This window comes from Pelophylax lessonae (assembly GCF_965119305.1).
Source record: "Pelophylax lessonae genome assembly, chromosome: 6".
Taxonomy (NCBI): Eukaryota; Metazoa; Chordata; class Amphibia; order Anura; family Ranidae; genus Pelophylax; species Pelophylax lessonae.
In genome coordinates this window covers 226,114,001-226,127,533 of record NC_138773.1, presented here as the reverse complement: position 1 = coordinate 226,127,533, position 13,533 = coordinate 226,114,001, and the positions used below count along the sequence as shown (strand labels likewise).

The 13,533-nt window shown below is 38.6% G+C and overlaps 1 protein-coding gene across 1 annotated transcript in view; it reads right to left on the bottom strand.

Annotated features, from left to right (window-relative positions):
* Positions 1-13,533, bottom strand: part of COL6A3 (collagen type VI alpha 3 chain) — a 130,821-nt gene that overhangs the window by 48,591 nt on the left and 68,697 nt on the right. Inside the window, exons 12-21 of the mRNA XM_082262044.1 lie at positions 9,576-9,922; positions 7,619-7,697; positions 6,594-6,739; positions 5,978-6,070; positions 5,173-5,226; positions 4,927-4,998; positions 4,816-4,842; positions 876-920; positions 735-788; positions 492-554 (exon numbers count right to left, since the gene is read on the bottom strand). Of these exons, the coding sequence (XP_082118170.1) occupies positions 492-554; positions 735-788; positions 876-920; positions 4,816-4,842; positions 4,927-4,998; positions 5,173-5,226; positions 5,978-6,070; positions 6,594-6,739; positions 7,619-7,697; positions 9,576-9,922 (980 nt within the window). The remainder of the gene's footprint in view (positions 1-491; positions 555-734; positions 789-875; positions 921-4,815; positions 4,843-4,926; positions 4,999-5,172; positions 5,227-5,977; positions 6,071-6,593; positions 6,740-7,618; positions 7,698-9,575; positions 9,923-13,533) is intronic.

Below are 13,533 nucleotides of genomic sequence, written 5' to 3'. Positions count from 1 at the left end.
TACAAATTAAGAGAAATAAATTAAATAGTGAAATACATTTAATTTGTTGAGTATTTTTGTTTATGATGTGCATATGCAAGATAAGGAAAAGTGGGTGACAAATGTGGTAACCAATACCTGTTTTTCAAATTGAGCACAGCTATAGCTTTTAGAATAATGCTTCTTAGAAGTTTTAAATAACCAGCCAATAAATGAAGTTGCTTTTATGTATTGTTTTAATAAAAAATTCCAACAGATATTAGATGACTACTGTCCTATAAAACATATATACTCTACAGTGATCTTTTCTCTTTTTTAAAAAAAATAGGGTTGACTAGTGCTCAGAAGAACTAAAGGTACTCATAGGTGCTTTTAGATGGGCAAGCCTTTCTGACAAATGCCAGAACTGTCAAACATCCACTGCTAACCCGTTGAAGACAGATGATGATATTAAAAGTCCTATGAAATACTGTATATTAGATGGTATTATAGTAATAATAACTGGGTCTTACCGGGTCACCTCGTAGACCTTGTTCTCCTCTCTCTCCTCTTCCTCCTTTCTGACCTTTTTCTCCCTATAGAACAATAAGATCATTAGGTGGGCAGCTTGATGATCAAGGTCTATAGAGATAACCATAATAAATGATTACTCACCTTTTGTCTGCACAATATTAATCTATTTACATTTTATCATCAATGTAGAATTTATGTCTAAGTGTGCTTTAACTAACAAAAGAACAAAAAAAACTACTAACCCTCGGTCCTTGGCTGCCCCCATCTCCAGCAGATCCCGGAGAACCTCTTTTACCCTAAAATGATAAGCATGTTATTTTAAGAAACTCAAAGTCAAAGTTTACATGTATTATCGAATACAATAACAGAAAGAGTTTACTCACTTCTTCTCCATCTATACCATCCAGGCCAATTTCTCCTACTTCACCCTATGAAAAAAACAGTAGTTTCATTCAATATTTTATTTGTTTGGAACAGGTTGCAGAGGCATAGTTAGTGTGCAGTTGTTCACCAGAGAGTCGCTGAGCTATAGTCATCTAGAAAATCCATGTAATGTAGCTCATCTGGCAATTCTTTTGAAAAGGCTACCCCCATGATAATTTTTTTATTTCCCAACTTCTGTTCAAGTTTTGACTGTCAATCTGTCTGGCTGTATAGTGATAAAGCACTAGCTCAGGGGAAAGATTTGGGAGAGATTTAAATAAACACCTTGGCCATGACCTGCTACCTACTAACACCTACTACAATACATGGCCAATAAATAGAATGTTGCTATAGATGAGGGATGGGTCTTGTCAAGGATTCATTGTTTTAACTCAAAGTGACCATAGACAATCCCATGCTGCATTGCATGGGCCATGGGCAATCAATAGAGGAGATTGCAAGCAATTTCAAATACAGAGGCTTAGGATTCACAAGCAATAATAATTATATTAAAAAAAAAAAAATTAAGCATGAGAAATCAAATATTACTTTACTGGGGTAGATACTTATGAATTGTGCATGACTAGCCCAGTGTTGAACTAGGACAAAGAACAAACATATTAGGCAATAGGCATGCAAGCTTGAAATAATGTAAACTGTATGACGATTTCATAATACTTTTACTATAATACAGTGTAACTCATTGTGGTAAACTAAGTGAAGTTTGCAGTATGAATCGGTTTCTAACTTTGGCAGACACTGAAAAAAGTACTTTAAGGAACTGCCAACTCTTCTCCATATCATGTACTTTGAATAAAAAAAAAAAAAGTTTTCTAAATTTTCCAAATATCTGAGTATTGTCTGAATTTAGGATCCATAAACAACTGAAACTGCACAAAACCAGTCTGAAGAAATTCAAACACCGTGGAATGGTATCAAATTACATGCTATAATTTAACAGAATAGGAGGTACCATAAAGTTATGGTTAGGTACTTGTACCAGTGTGGCATACCACATGGCTTTTCCATCTCTTATTATGGTTGCATCTAGTAATTATACAAATGTAATACCTCTGAGTCAGAATGCAGTTAATTTAGAAGAGGCAACATAACATCAATGTATTAACTGACTAAATAACTGTTTTTAACCCATGGTCGCCATTTAGAATGAAAATGATGCTCGAATCACAGACCATGAAATAAACTCAGACTGTTGCAAAACATTGAGCAGCAAAGACCAATGAACTTTAATAAGACTTGTTCAAACTGGAATTTATGTTTGGCAATGTAAACTACAGCAATCAGTCTTTGACTTTTGAGAAATTTGGCAACATTTTTGACCTTTAAGGAATGTCAAGATGGAATCATACAATTTATACTGCATGGTTTTAGAATACTTATAGGGTTTGAGTATCACCTATGCTGCCCGATAATGCCATGCTATGAATATAAGCACTTAAAGGGAAACTCCAGTCAAAAATGTTTCCTATTAATAGTATGTTATGTTTGTTATGTTTTATATTATTTATTTTCTAGCTAGCTTCCTATGTAGCTTAGGAAGTCTTATCTAAGCTAGACAATCAGCTTCTTCCTGTTCTTCACTGACAATGCTCTCCCTTTATCTGAATTTGCTATGCTGTCTTTCACTTCCTGAAAAGGTTGTCGGTCTTTCTTAGATAGGCATGCCTAGACCTGCCCAGCCCCACCCCCATCCCTCCTATCCTTCACCATGATCTCCTCCTGTCCTTATAGCCTTGTTTAGGCTAGAAGCTTCTCCTGAGAGAGAAGAGAGAGAGGGAGGGAGAAAAAGAGAGAGAGGGAGAGGGAGGGGTCAAGTGACCAGCGCAATATATGAAATAAATAAAGTACAAAGGAACATTTTTGAAAGTTTAGAAGGATACAGATCGATTTCTATTGTTCATGACATGTACGTAATGAGTTTTAGGCTCAGTTTTCACTAGTGCCACTTGTCATGCGACTTTGGACACATAAAGTCTCATGACAAATCACAGCCCATTGATTTCAATGGCACCCGTTCCCATCTCTGAAAATCAGAGACTTTGAAAAGGTGCCTGCACTACTTTGATGCGACTTTGATCCAGAGAGTGTAAAGTTGGATCAAAGCTGCACTCAAAGTCGCACTATAAATCGCACATCTTAAGAGTCACACTAGAGGAAACGTAACCACTAGGCTAGAGTGTGACTTTGTAGTGTGACTTTGAGTGCAGCTTTGATCCAACTTTACACTTTCTGGACCAAAGTTGCATCAAAAGTTGCATCAAAGTAGTGCATGTACCTTTTCAAGGTTGCTGATTTTCAAAGATGCATAGATGGGAACGGGTGCCATTGATTAGTCGCACCAGTGGAAACGTAGACTAAAGCCCCGTACACACGTACCGATCGTCGGCCGAAGGATCGGCCGTCTTTTGTCCAGGCCTGTCGTGTCTGTTGAAAACTGCAAAAGACTGCACACGAATTTTGTCGGCCAACAACAGCCGACTGCAGAAGTGATGTCATGTGATGGTTAACTTTCCTTGTCTTTTTTCTTTTCTGAGCAAGCCCAGTCGTGCTAATCGGATGTCTGTCGGCCGAAATCTGTACTAACTGGCGAACAATCGGCCGTTCTGGTGCTGGCCAACAAAAATTTTAATGCCTGCACGACAGATTCTGTTCGGCCGAAAATGCGCTGTCGGCTGTCGGAAGCATCATACTAACAAGCCTACAATCGGCCGATCGGTCGTCAGCTGAATATTTACAGCCGACAATCGGTACGTGTGTACGGGGCTTTAGTGTGGTTGCCTGTACTATGATCATTGTAGACTGTGAGCGGAAACCCCAGAGCACTTCCAGCTACACTGACAGTCCCCCCCCCCCATGTCCAGCTTCCTTCTGCTATGGTAGTCTTCATTCAAAGCCCAGCACAGCTATACTGCATATGTGCATGTACAATTAGGATGTACAATGCATCCTTACTGATGAGAGAACACTGGGCAGGACCCTCTGATCAGCTCCTCCCATTCTGTATATGCCCACTTGCTACACAGGAACAGTGTTCCTCCCTGGAAGTGATGTCACTAGCTTTCAGTAACCACACCCACTTGCTGCTCTTGGACTCAGCAGGAAGAGGAATTGAAGTCATGTAGCATGCAGCACTAAAAACTTCAAAATAAATGTAGAAAAACTGGGATTTTTTCATTTTGACACATGTTCAACTCAGCTGACATAAATGATTGCAGGGTAGAATTTAAGGTATTAGGCTGTACTACCACTTTAAAATATCTCAAATGACTAACATTACTATAACTTTTCCAATTGTAAATGTAACTTATGCTGGCTTGTATTTGAAAGCTGAACCAAACGACTAGTTGCACAAGACTCTGTAGGTTGTAGAAAGGGATTTTTATGGGATTTCATTCAAATTTGTTTTGTTGCTTTAATTGTTTTATTGCCCTTTGCTGCTTGTTCAGAAATTTAATATGCTGAAAGTATTATATTTACAAATCTTGCTTATGACTATCTGATCAGATAACCCACAGGGAATGTTTTCTACACAGAATGTTTTTTTACAAATATGGTCTAACAGCCCAAGCATAATAAGGGGTCTGTGTATTGTTAATTTGGGTATTTGTAACTTTTCTAAAAGAATAATCAGTTTTATATAAAGATTAGATAGTTTCTTCATATATACCATCCATATATCTTATGATCAAATGTAAAGCTTATGAACTATGAACATTTCATACTGTATATTACCATCTTTTCCAAGTGATATCTGTATGGAATATTAGTCAAACTAATATCTTTAATGATGATGGACAAAATTCCTTCCTTGCATTAATGTATTTGATATTAGGAACAATATGTGCAACTATATTTTGGTTAATGTAGAGTTTATCTTACCTTATCTCCAGTGAACCCTCGGCCACCCTAAAAGAGAAAAACAATACTTTTCAGCTTGGAGAAAATATGGCTTATTAAGTAAATAATAGCCAAATGCAGAGGTCATCTCACCTTGCTTCCTCTTGGACCTGGACATCCCTGGAAACCTTGTGTTCCATTCACACCAGGAGGACCTCTCTCTCCCTATAGAAGAAAAAAATAAGGTCTTTTAGATAATGTCTTTACTTAGTATTACAAATTAAGATAATGCAGAAATCTATAGAACACTTAGAACTTTTATTTGCACTGGGAAAGAGAATGGGGTCATGTAATGTACTGACCATGAAGAGACTACTTAAATAAAGCATGAGTACTTACTGGTCCTCCTTCTTCTCCTGGGAAGCCTTGGTGTCCTTTGAGACCTGGTCCACCCTACAAATAAGAGAAACATAAAAATAATTTATTCAGCTCAGCTCTAAAGCTAAAATACTGTTACAGATTACTGTATTTGTCTCATCATAGATTGCTATTGTGAACAACTAGGCTAATGAACCATCAATTACTTAACTCCGATCAGAATTTGCATCCATTAATGTTGTTCATGTGTCTAAATTTTATTTTGTCTTGATTTTATTGTCTGTCTGTCTGTCTGTCTATCTATTTCTAATGCATGTGCATGTATTAGTCTGCATTTTATCCTGTCTTTCATTTTTTTACTTTAATTGTAGCTTATTCCGGTGATTTTCAACCAATTGCAGACTCATTTCTGTGTTCTTGAAATACAGATCAAGTTTCTGACTGATTTCATTCAGAAAAAATTTTTTTAACATAACTTTAGATTAATTAAGGTTTCATTGCATGTTATTGGAAATTTCATGTGTAGGGTTAAAACATTCCTAATGTGAAGGTGTCTTCTACTAATACTAATACTAATTCTGTAGTGTTTCCAAGCAATCCTACGGTTTAAAACCACTGAGTAGTATTGTTGCATTTACTTATAAATTGGAACCATCATGAAAAAGTAGAATATCAGATAACTTTTTAGATGTGTTTAAATAATATGAGGTAATGGAAAGGGGTGAGAAAATTAATATATGGTAACTGGAGTAGAGAAGAAAACAACAAATAGAAGACAAACACAATATTTCTTAACGTCTGTTTATATACACTATTTTAAACTAACCTTTGATCCAAGGATACCTGGAGGTCCAATATCACCTCTCTGTCCAGAACATTTACATGGCACTCCACAGCATCCTTTCTCCGCAATGTTGTCCTGTGTTAGAGGAAAAAAATAACACATGATACACCTGTCCTACCAACTAAGTAAGGAATGTTGCATTTATTTGGAATGTGTTAGGATATTGCATTACTTTTTTTTTTTTTTTTAAAGGTTTTTCTTGCCAAATGCACAATATTAAGGAAATACCCATATACAGAACAGAATATGTAAATTATCAAATATAACTTTACAGTACCAGTAAGGATATTGCATTACTAGTTTTAACAGTATACTACTTATATGCCTTGATTTAGGTTCCTTAAATGCAGGTGTTGTTGATTTATTTAATTAATAAGAACCTTCTGTTTTGCAGAAAATATCAGGCTTCATTTGCCAATATGTCATCAATAAGAACTCTCCCAAGAACAACAACCTGATTCTCCTTTTACCTCCAAAAGTTCTTTTCCAGTTCAAGTTTATTTCTGATTGGATGGTATCTGTGTATTACAGACGTTTTTCACTTGCTAAAAAAAAAAAATAACCATAACAGTCAAAAACATAGGCAACGTTGACTTACCAGCTCTTCAATGATCTCATAATCCAGATCCACACGGTTTAATCTCAGTGGGTTATTGTAAGTGAATCCTCTTCCAAATTCTAGCTGCATAATTTGATCAAACTTGGGAACACTTTCCAACCCCACAAATAGCAGTGCCTTCACTCCTGAGAAATGTAATTTAAAAATATTGAAACAATCAGGTTATAGTAACAATATGTTCTTTTTCAGTGTTTCCAGGTATTGTACACAGATCTGCTATTTAAAGAAAGTGATACTGCTGTCAAATGGCTGTCTTTGAGTAAATTTGTCTATGCTGGACAAAAAAACAGGTTTGTTTTACAGCTCCCTCCCCATCAGCATATACAGTTTCTTTACTTCTATGCTGCTCCATTCTGCCCTAGGAGTGATGATGAACATAGAATACCCAAACTTGGGGTATGGAATAGCATGTGGCTCATTCCCCTTCATCTCATCATGTGACAGAGGGGTGGTGTTAGGTGATTAGTCCAACATTGTCACATAAGGATGTGGAATGGTCCCTAGATCAGCATATATGACTGGCTATGCATTTAAACAATTTTCTTTCACAATTTCCCTTATATTTACCAAAACCATATAATAGAAAACAAATTAACAAGAATATGCTGCTGGGGATAAAATAAGGCAAGGGTAATGTAAACCTTTTGAAAGCATAGGTCACTATGAAAAGTCCATATCCAGTTTTTAGGGAATGCCAGTTGTATGAGGCGTCAGTCATCTCCAATTTTTTGTCAAAAGTAGCTCACTTCAAGTGACTGACTCGTGTGTCATGCTGCTCAACTTTTCTTTCATTTAATTATAAGAAAGTACTGTTGTAGAAGAAAAATCTGGTATTTCTAAATGTTTACCAATATGTGTCCACTGAAATACTAGGTTTAAATTGGTTTTCTGATTCCTTTTCTGTCATGTTATATATTATAATGTATTAAAAGTGAATTCTTTAGGTTACCCACTAAGCTTATCATCTGGTTTTCATGGGGGGAGATCTTCGCATGAACACTTACCTGAAGCCTGTAGAGCTACAGAAGCTTGCTGCAATTCAGACATGCTTGCATCAGCTCCATCTGTCATGTGGATCACCACCTGTATATCAAGGAAATAAGTATCAGCAAAACTGTATCCATCATTTACTTATCCTATATAGTTGCATTTTCACCCTTGCAAAGTGAAAAACCTATTTGCCTTTAGTAAATCAACTCCAAACTGTCCTCTCTTAGTAAAGCTCTTTTTTATGGTTGCTGCACTCTTCTTATCTGGTTCTGGTCACTGCTTTTGATCAAACTTTTATCCCCCAAATAGTACGTACTTCGCTAGTTAGAGGATGTATTCTTTGTTGGAATCATTGAAGATAGGGGACACACATTTCACTTCATCCTGAGGAATGTTTCCTGAAGACTTCCCAAATACAGAACCTAGATAGTTTGTAATTGAATCAGCCACTCGCTTGAACAACAAAAAAAACAATACTCAACTCTGGTTGCTGTGCATTGTCCTGTGTAGCAGATTAATTCCACAATAATCTCTGTAAGCATCACAAGGCACAGGCAATGCCTGGGGGAGCTATACTCCACTCCATGTCTCCCCCAGGATGAGGTAAGCTATGTTGAGTGATTATATGGCAGGCGGGCCTAAATTTCTTTCACCACAGATGAAGACGATGTTAAATCAATGACTGCCTCAGCAGAAATATTTCCTCCACCTTCTTTAATCAGCATCCAGATAGGGGAGAACTTCCCACCAATCACAGAAAATAACCTTTGTTACCATACTACAATAAAAAAGTAGGGTCGAATTTCTTGAAAGCCCTGTAGTCAGACGCATGACCAGGCTATGCTGCTGTAAATAGGATTTATCTTCTGTAAAGGTCCTATCATGTCAATTTTTTTCATATGCTGCATAGACAAGTGGAAATGCAAAATGTTGGGAGGTAGTGCAGATGTACTGTTTTTACTTTTATGTAAAAAACACTCCTCAAATAAAATATGAAAAAAATAGGACATTTGGAATTAGCTTAAGCCTCCCCAGCCTCTTGGAATCCTGATATATCTAAAGGCTTTCTCTTTCACTCCTACTACATACATTCAGGTTGTTCTCCTAATACGTGTGTTGTGTCTGGTAGAGTGCACTGCAGAGAGCTTGAGTCCAGAGGAAGCACAGGGTGAGCAACCTGGTCCTGTGTATGCTATAGAAAGGTGCCTACATGCGCAGCAGGCTCCTCTAAAAAGGGGCTGCACAGACTCATTGCAATGCCTGGGCCTGAAGCCCGACGAAGGGGGTCAAAGTTCAAAAAATGGTTGCAGCCACAAGTTACTACTGCCATGGAGTGACTAAAACACTCATGGCCCAGGATTTGGAAGACAGCCCCTAGCACATCCAGGCTCCTGTAAAGGTGCAAGGCCCTGAACTACTGCAGATGTCTTCCCCTGTAGACTCACACCAGGCAGAACGGTTGGAAGATCCTGTCAGTGGGCATACCTCTCAAGGAGCCTTTAGGGACAGGGTTTCACCAGGCAGGTGGATTACAGCCCTGGACCTGTAGAGCCCTCTGCAGCTGCCCCATGTGCCTAGATGAGCTCCTGTGTAATGTGCTGCTAGGCACATTACTAGCCAGCCCCACATCTTCCTTATGACAGGGTCTGGGTATAGTCTCCGCAGGGGCTCTGTAGCTACTAAAGAAACTTGATAGTTGAAAAATGATGTTGCTAAAAAAGAAAAAGAAAAAGAAAAGAGTGCAGCACAGCAGATTGGGGACATCTTCTCTCCTAGGACACTAGCAAAAAACAGAGGCGTGCATGGAGTCGAAGGGTTTATAATGGACTGTCCTTACAGCTTTCATTGCCTGTGGCCAGTCTCCTGTAGATAGCAGCATAACCCATTGGTTCCAAATTATTTGTAATATATAATTAAGAAAAAAGTGAGAATTACATTTTATTAATTTTGGGAAAATTGTATCTTTCCTACCTTAACGCTGTTGGGTTCCCCAGCATTCTTGAATTTGTTCAGATAGGTCTGTAGGGTTCGGCCATTCAATACATAAGGCCCTCGAGTGCCCATGGTAGTGATTTTGTCAGCCAGTTCTATACGGTAATCAGAAAAGTCAAATGCCTCCACAGGCCCTGTTCTACCTTGTGACAAGACAGCAACTTTCACTGAAGGCTTTTTATCACCGCTGCAACTTATTTTCTGCATGTTAGAAATCCGTTCCAGTATTTGTCCCAGTTTAGGCTTCAGACCTCTCTGAAATGCAAAGACATCCTGGCCAGGGCTTACATCGACATCAAATCCTATAATCACCTCCAGATTACATTCTGAAAAGAGATAATAATTATGTTTCTCTACATGTTCTTTCTGGTACATACCACATTTGTTGTGTAATGCACACTAAGCTAAAGAGTCTGGATCTACAGGCTGTTATTGTTATCAGTCTATAGATGATTAGCCCCAGATTGTATTTAACTGATGGTAACAATAATTAATGACATCAAATCTGTCAATGTGAATGTATATCTCATAAGATGTAGTAGGAAATAATATTTTGTTTTGAAATGCTGCAAACATTTAGTAAAATATATACCTAAATTCATTGTTGTTAGTACATTAGCACACTACCACATAAGTTATTCGGTAAACCCCTGCATATGGATAGAAGATTAATGGATAAATCACCAAGATTTATCATAGATGAGCACATATCTCCCAGAGAAAAGAAAATATGGGGAAATATTTGCCTGTCTTTATATTAGCTAAGCATGGGAACTACCATGATCCAGTGTCTATGCTGGAAGTGGCAAAATAACACTATCCCAATTCTTTCCTCATTTCCTCCATTGCAGAGGAAAGCAATATTTCTTTATGCAAGGACATTTCCCAACAAGGAAAAACTCCTTGTGGGATATTGGGCACCTCAAGTGCTTGTTTTTTGCCATCTTGTTTTCGAGTCAGAAGTACCATTTGTATTTGTGGTCCTACAGCCAGGTCCATAAATATTGGGACATTGACACAATTCTAATCTTTTTGGCTCTATACACCACCACAACGGATTTGAAATGAGACAAACATGATGTGCTTTAACTGCTGATTTTCAGCTTTAATTTGAGGGTATTTACATCCAAATCAGGTGAAAGGTGTAGGAATTACAACAGTTTGTACATGTGCCTCTCACTTTTTAAGGGACCAAAAGTAATGGGACAATTGGCTTCTCAGCTGTTCCATGGCCAGGTGTGTGTTATTCCCTCATTATCCCATTTACAAGGAGCAGATAAAAGGTCCAGAGTTCATTTCAAGTGTGCTATTTGCATTTGGAATCTGTTTCTGTCAACTGTCAATATGAGATCCAAAGAGCTGTCACTATCAGTGAAGCAAGCCATTATTAGGCTGAAAAAACAAAACAAACCCATCAGAGAGATAGCAAAAACATTAGGTGTGGCCAAATCAACTGTTTTGAACATCCTTAACCACTTAAGCCCCGGAAGATTTTACCCCCTTCCTGACCAGGGCCTATTTTGCAATTCGGCACTGCTTGACTTTAACAGACAATTGCGCGGTCGTGCCCAAATGAAATTGACCTCCTTTTTTTCCCACAAACAGAGCTTTCTTTTGGTGGTATTTGATCACCTGTGTGATTTTTTGATCATGCGCTATAAACAAAAAAATAGCGACAATTTTGCAAAAATAACAATATTTTTCACATTTTTTTATATGAAATTCCCCCAAAAAAATGTAAAAATCAAAATTGTTTAACATTTTTGGCCAATTTGTTTTCTGCTACATATGTTTGGTAAAAAAAATTGCAATAAGCGTACTTTGATTGGTTTGCGCAAAAGTTATTGCGTTTACTAACTAAGGGAAAGATTTCTGTAATTTTTGGTGTTTTTTTTTTAACGAGTAATGGTGGCGATCTGAGATTTTATTGCGGGACTGTGACATTGCGGCGGACAGATCGGACCCTTGACTGACATTTTTGACACTTTTGGGGGTACCAGTGACATTACTACAGTAATCAGTGCTATACATATGTACTGTTACTGTAAAAATGACACTGGCAGGGAAGGGGTTAACTTTATTGGAGAGGCAGGGGTTAAATGTGTCCCTAGGGGCGTGTTTCTTACTGTAAAGGGGCGTGTCTTTTGATGTAACCACAGAGACATACAATCCTAAATAGCAGGATCGTATGATCTTTGCAGTTACACCAGGGAGAATGACAGGCGGCTGTGTTTACATTAGCCGCCTGCCTTTCTCCCTCTGCAGCGTACAATCGTGATATAATCGTGTATATATACGTCACTTTGCCCAGGAGGGGCTGACTGCCGCCGTATATAGTCGGGCGGCGGTCGGCAAGCGGTTAAAAAGAAAGAACGCACCGGGGAGCTCAGCAACACCAAAAGGCCCGGAAAACCACGGAAAACAACTGTGGTGGATGACCCAAGAATTCTTTCCCTGGTGAAGAAAACACCCTTCACAACAGTTGGCCAGATCAAGAACACTCTCCAGGAGGTAGGTGTATGTGTGTCAAAGTCAACTATCAAGAGAAGACTTCACCAGAGTGAATACAGAGGGTTCACCACAAGATGGAAACCATTGGTGAGCCTCAAAAACAAGAATGCCAGATTAGAGTTTGCCAAGCAACATCTAAAAAAGCCTTCACAGTTCTGGAACAACATCCTATGGATAGATGAGACCAAGATCATCTTGTACCAGAGTGATGGGAAGAGAAGAGTATGGAGAAGGAAAGGAACTGCTCATGATCCAAGGCATTCCACCTCATCAGTGAAGCATGGTGGTGGTAGTGTCATGGCATGGGTATGTATGGCTTCCAATGGAACTGGTTCCCTTGTATTTATTGATGATGTGACTGCTGACAAAAGCAGCAGGATGAATTCTGAAGTGTTTTGGGCAATATTATCTGCTCATATTCAGCCAAATGCTTCAGAACTCATTGGACGGCGCTACACAGTGCAGATGGACAATGACCTGAAGCATACTGTGAAAGCAACCAAAGAGTTTTTTAAGGGAAAGAAGTGGAATGTTATGCAATGGCCAAGTCAATCACCTGACCTGAATCCCATTGAGCACGCATTTAACTTGCTGAAGACAAAACTGAATGGAAAATGCTCCAAGAACAAGCAGGAACTGAAGACAGTTGCAGTAGAGGCCTGGCAGAGCATCACCAGGGATGAAACCCAGCGTCTGATGATGTCTATGTTTTCCAGACTTCAGACTGTAATTGACTGCAAAGGATTTGCAACCAAGTATTAAAAAGTAAAAGTTTGATTTATGATTGTTAATCTGTCCCATTACTTTTGGTCCCTTAAAAAGTGGGAGGCACATATACAAACTGTTGTAATTCCTACACCGTTCACCTGATTTGGATGTAAATACCCTCAAATTAAAGCTGGAAATCTGCAGTTAAAGCACATATTGTCTGTTTCATTTTGAATCCATTGTGGTAGTGTATAGAGCCAAAAATATTAGAATTGTGTCGATTTCCTGATATTATTGGACCTGACTGTATTTATGGCCAGTTGGATAAGCTTTGGATTCAGGCCAAGCATGGATTCTAAGCAAACTAAATTATTTTGTAGTAACAGAAAATGACAAATAAATGCAGCTGTCAACCCCCCCCCCCCCCAGCCACCTTTGCTTGCCTGCCACCATTACCAGCTACCGCCACCTTTCCTTGACTGCCACCATTACCAGATTCAGCCACCCCTTTAGGACTGCTACCAGATCCTGCCATCTCTCCTGACCTATTATGGCACTCTACATAATGTTTCCACAGCTGAGCCTTAGCTGCAAAATATGTAAAATTAGCTTCAGGGTAAAGCCTGCATTATGCACCAAAATCTTCAGCCTACTCCTGTGCTCAGGCACCGTAAAGGCACCACACATAAAGTTTTGCGGAAGAGAAAATCCTGTGTAT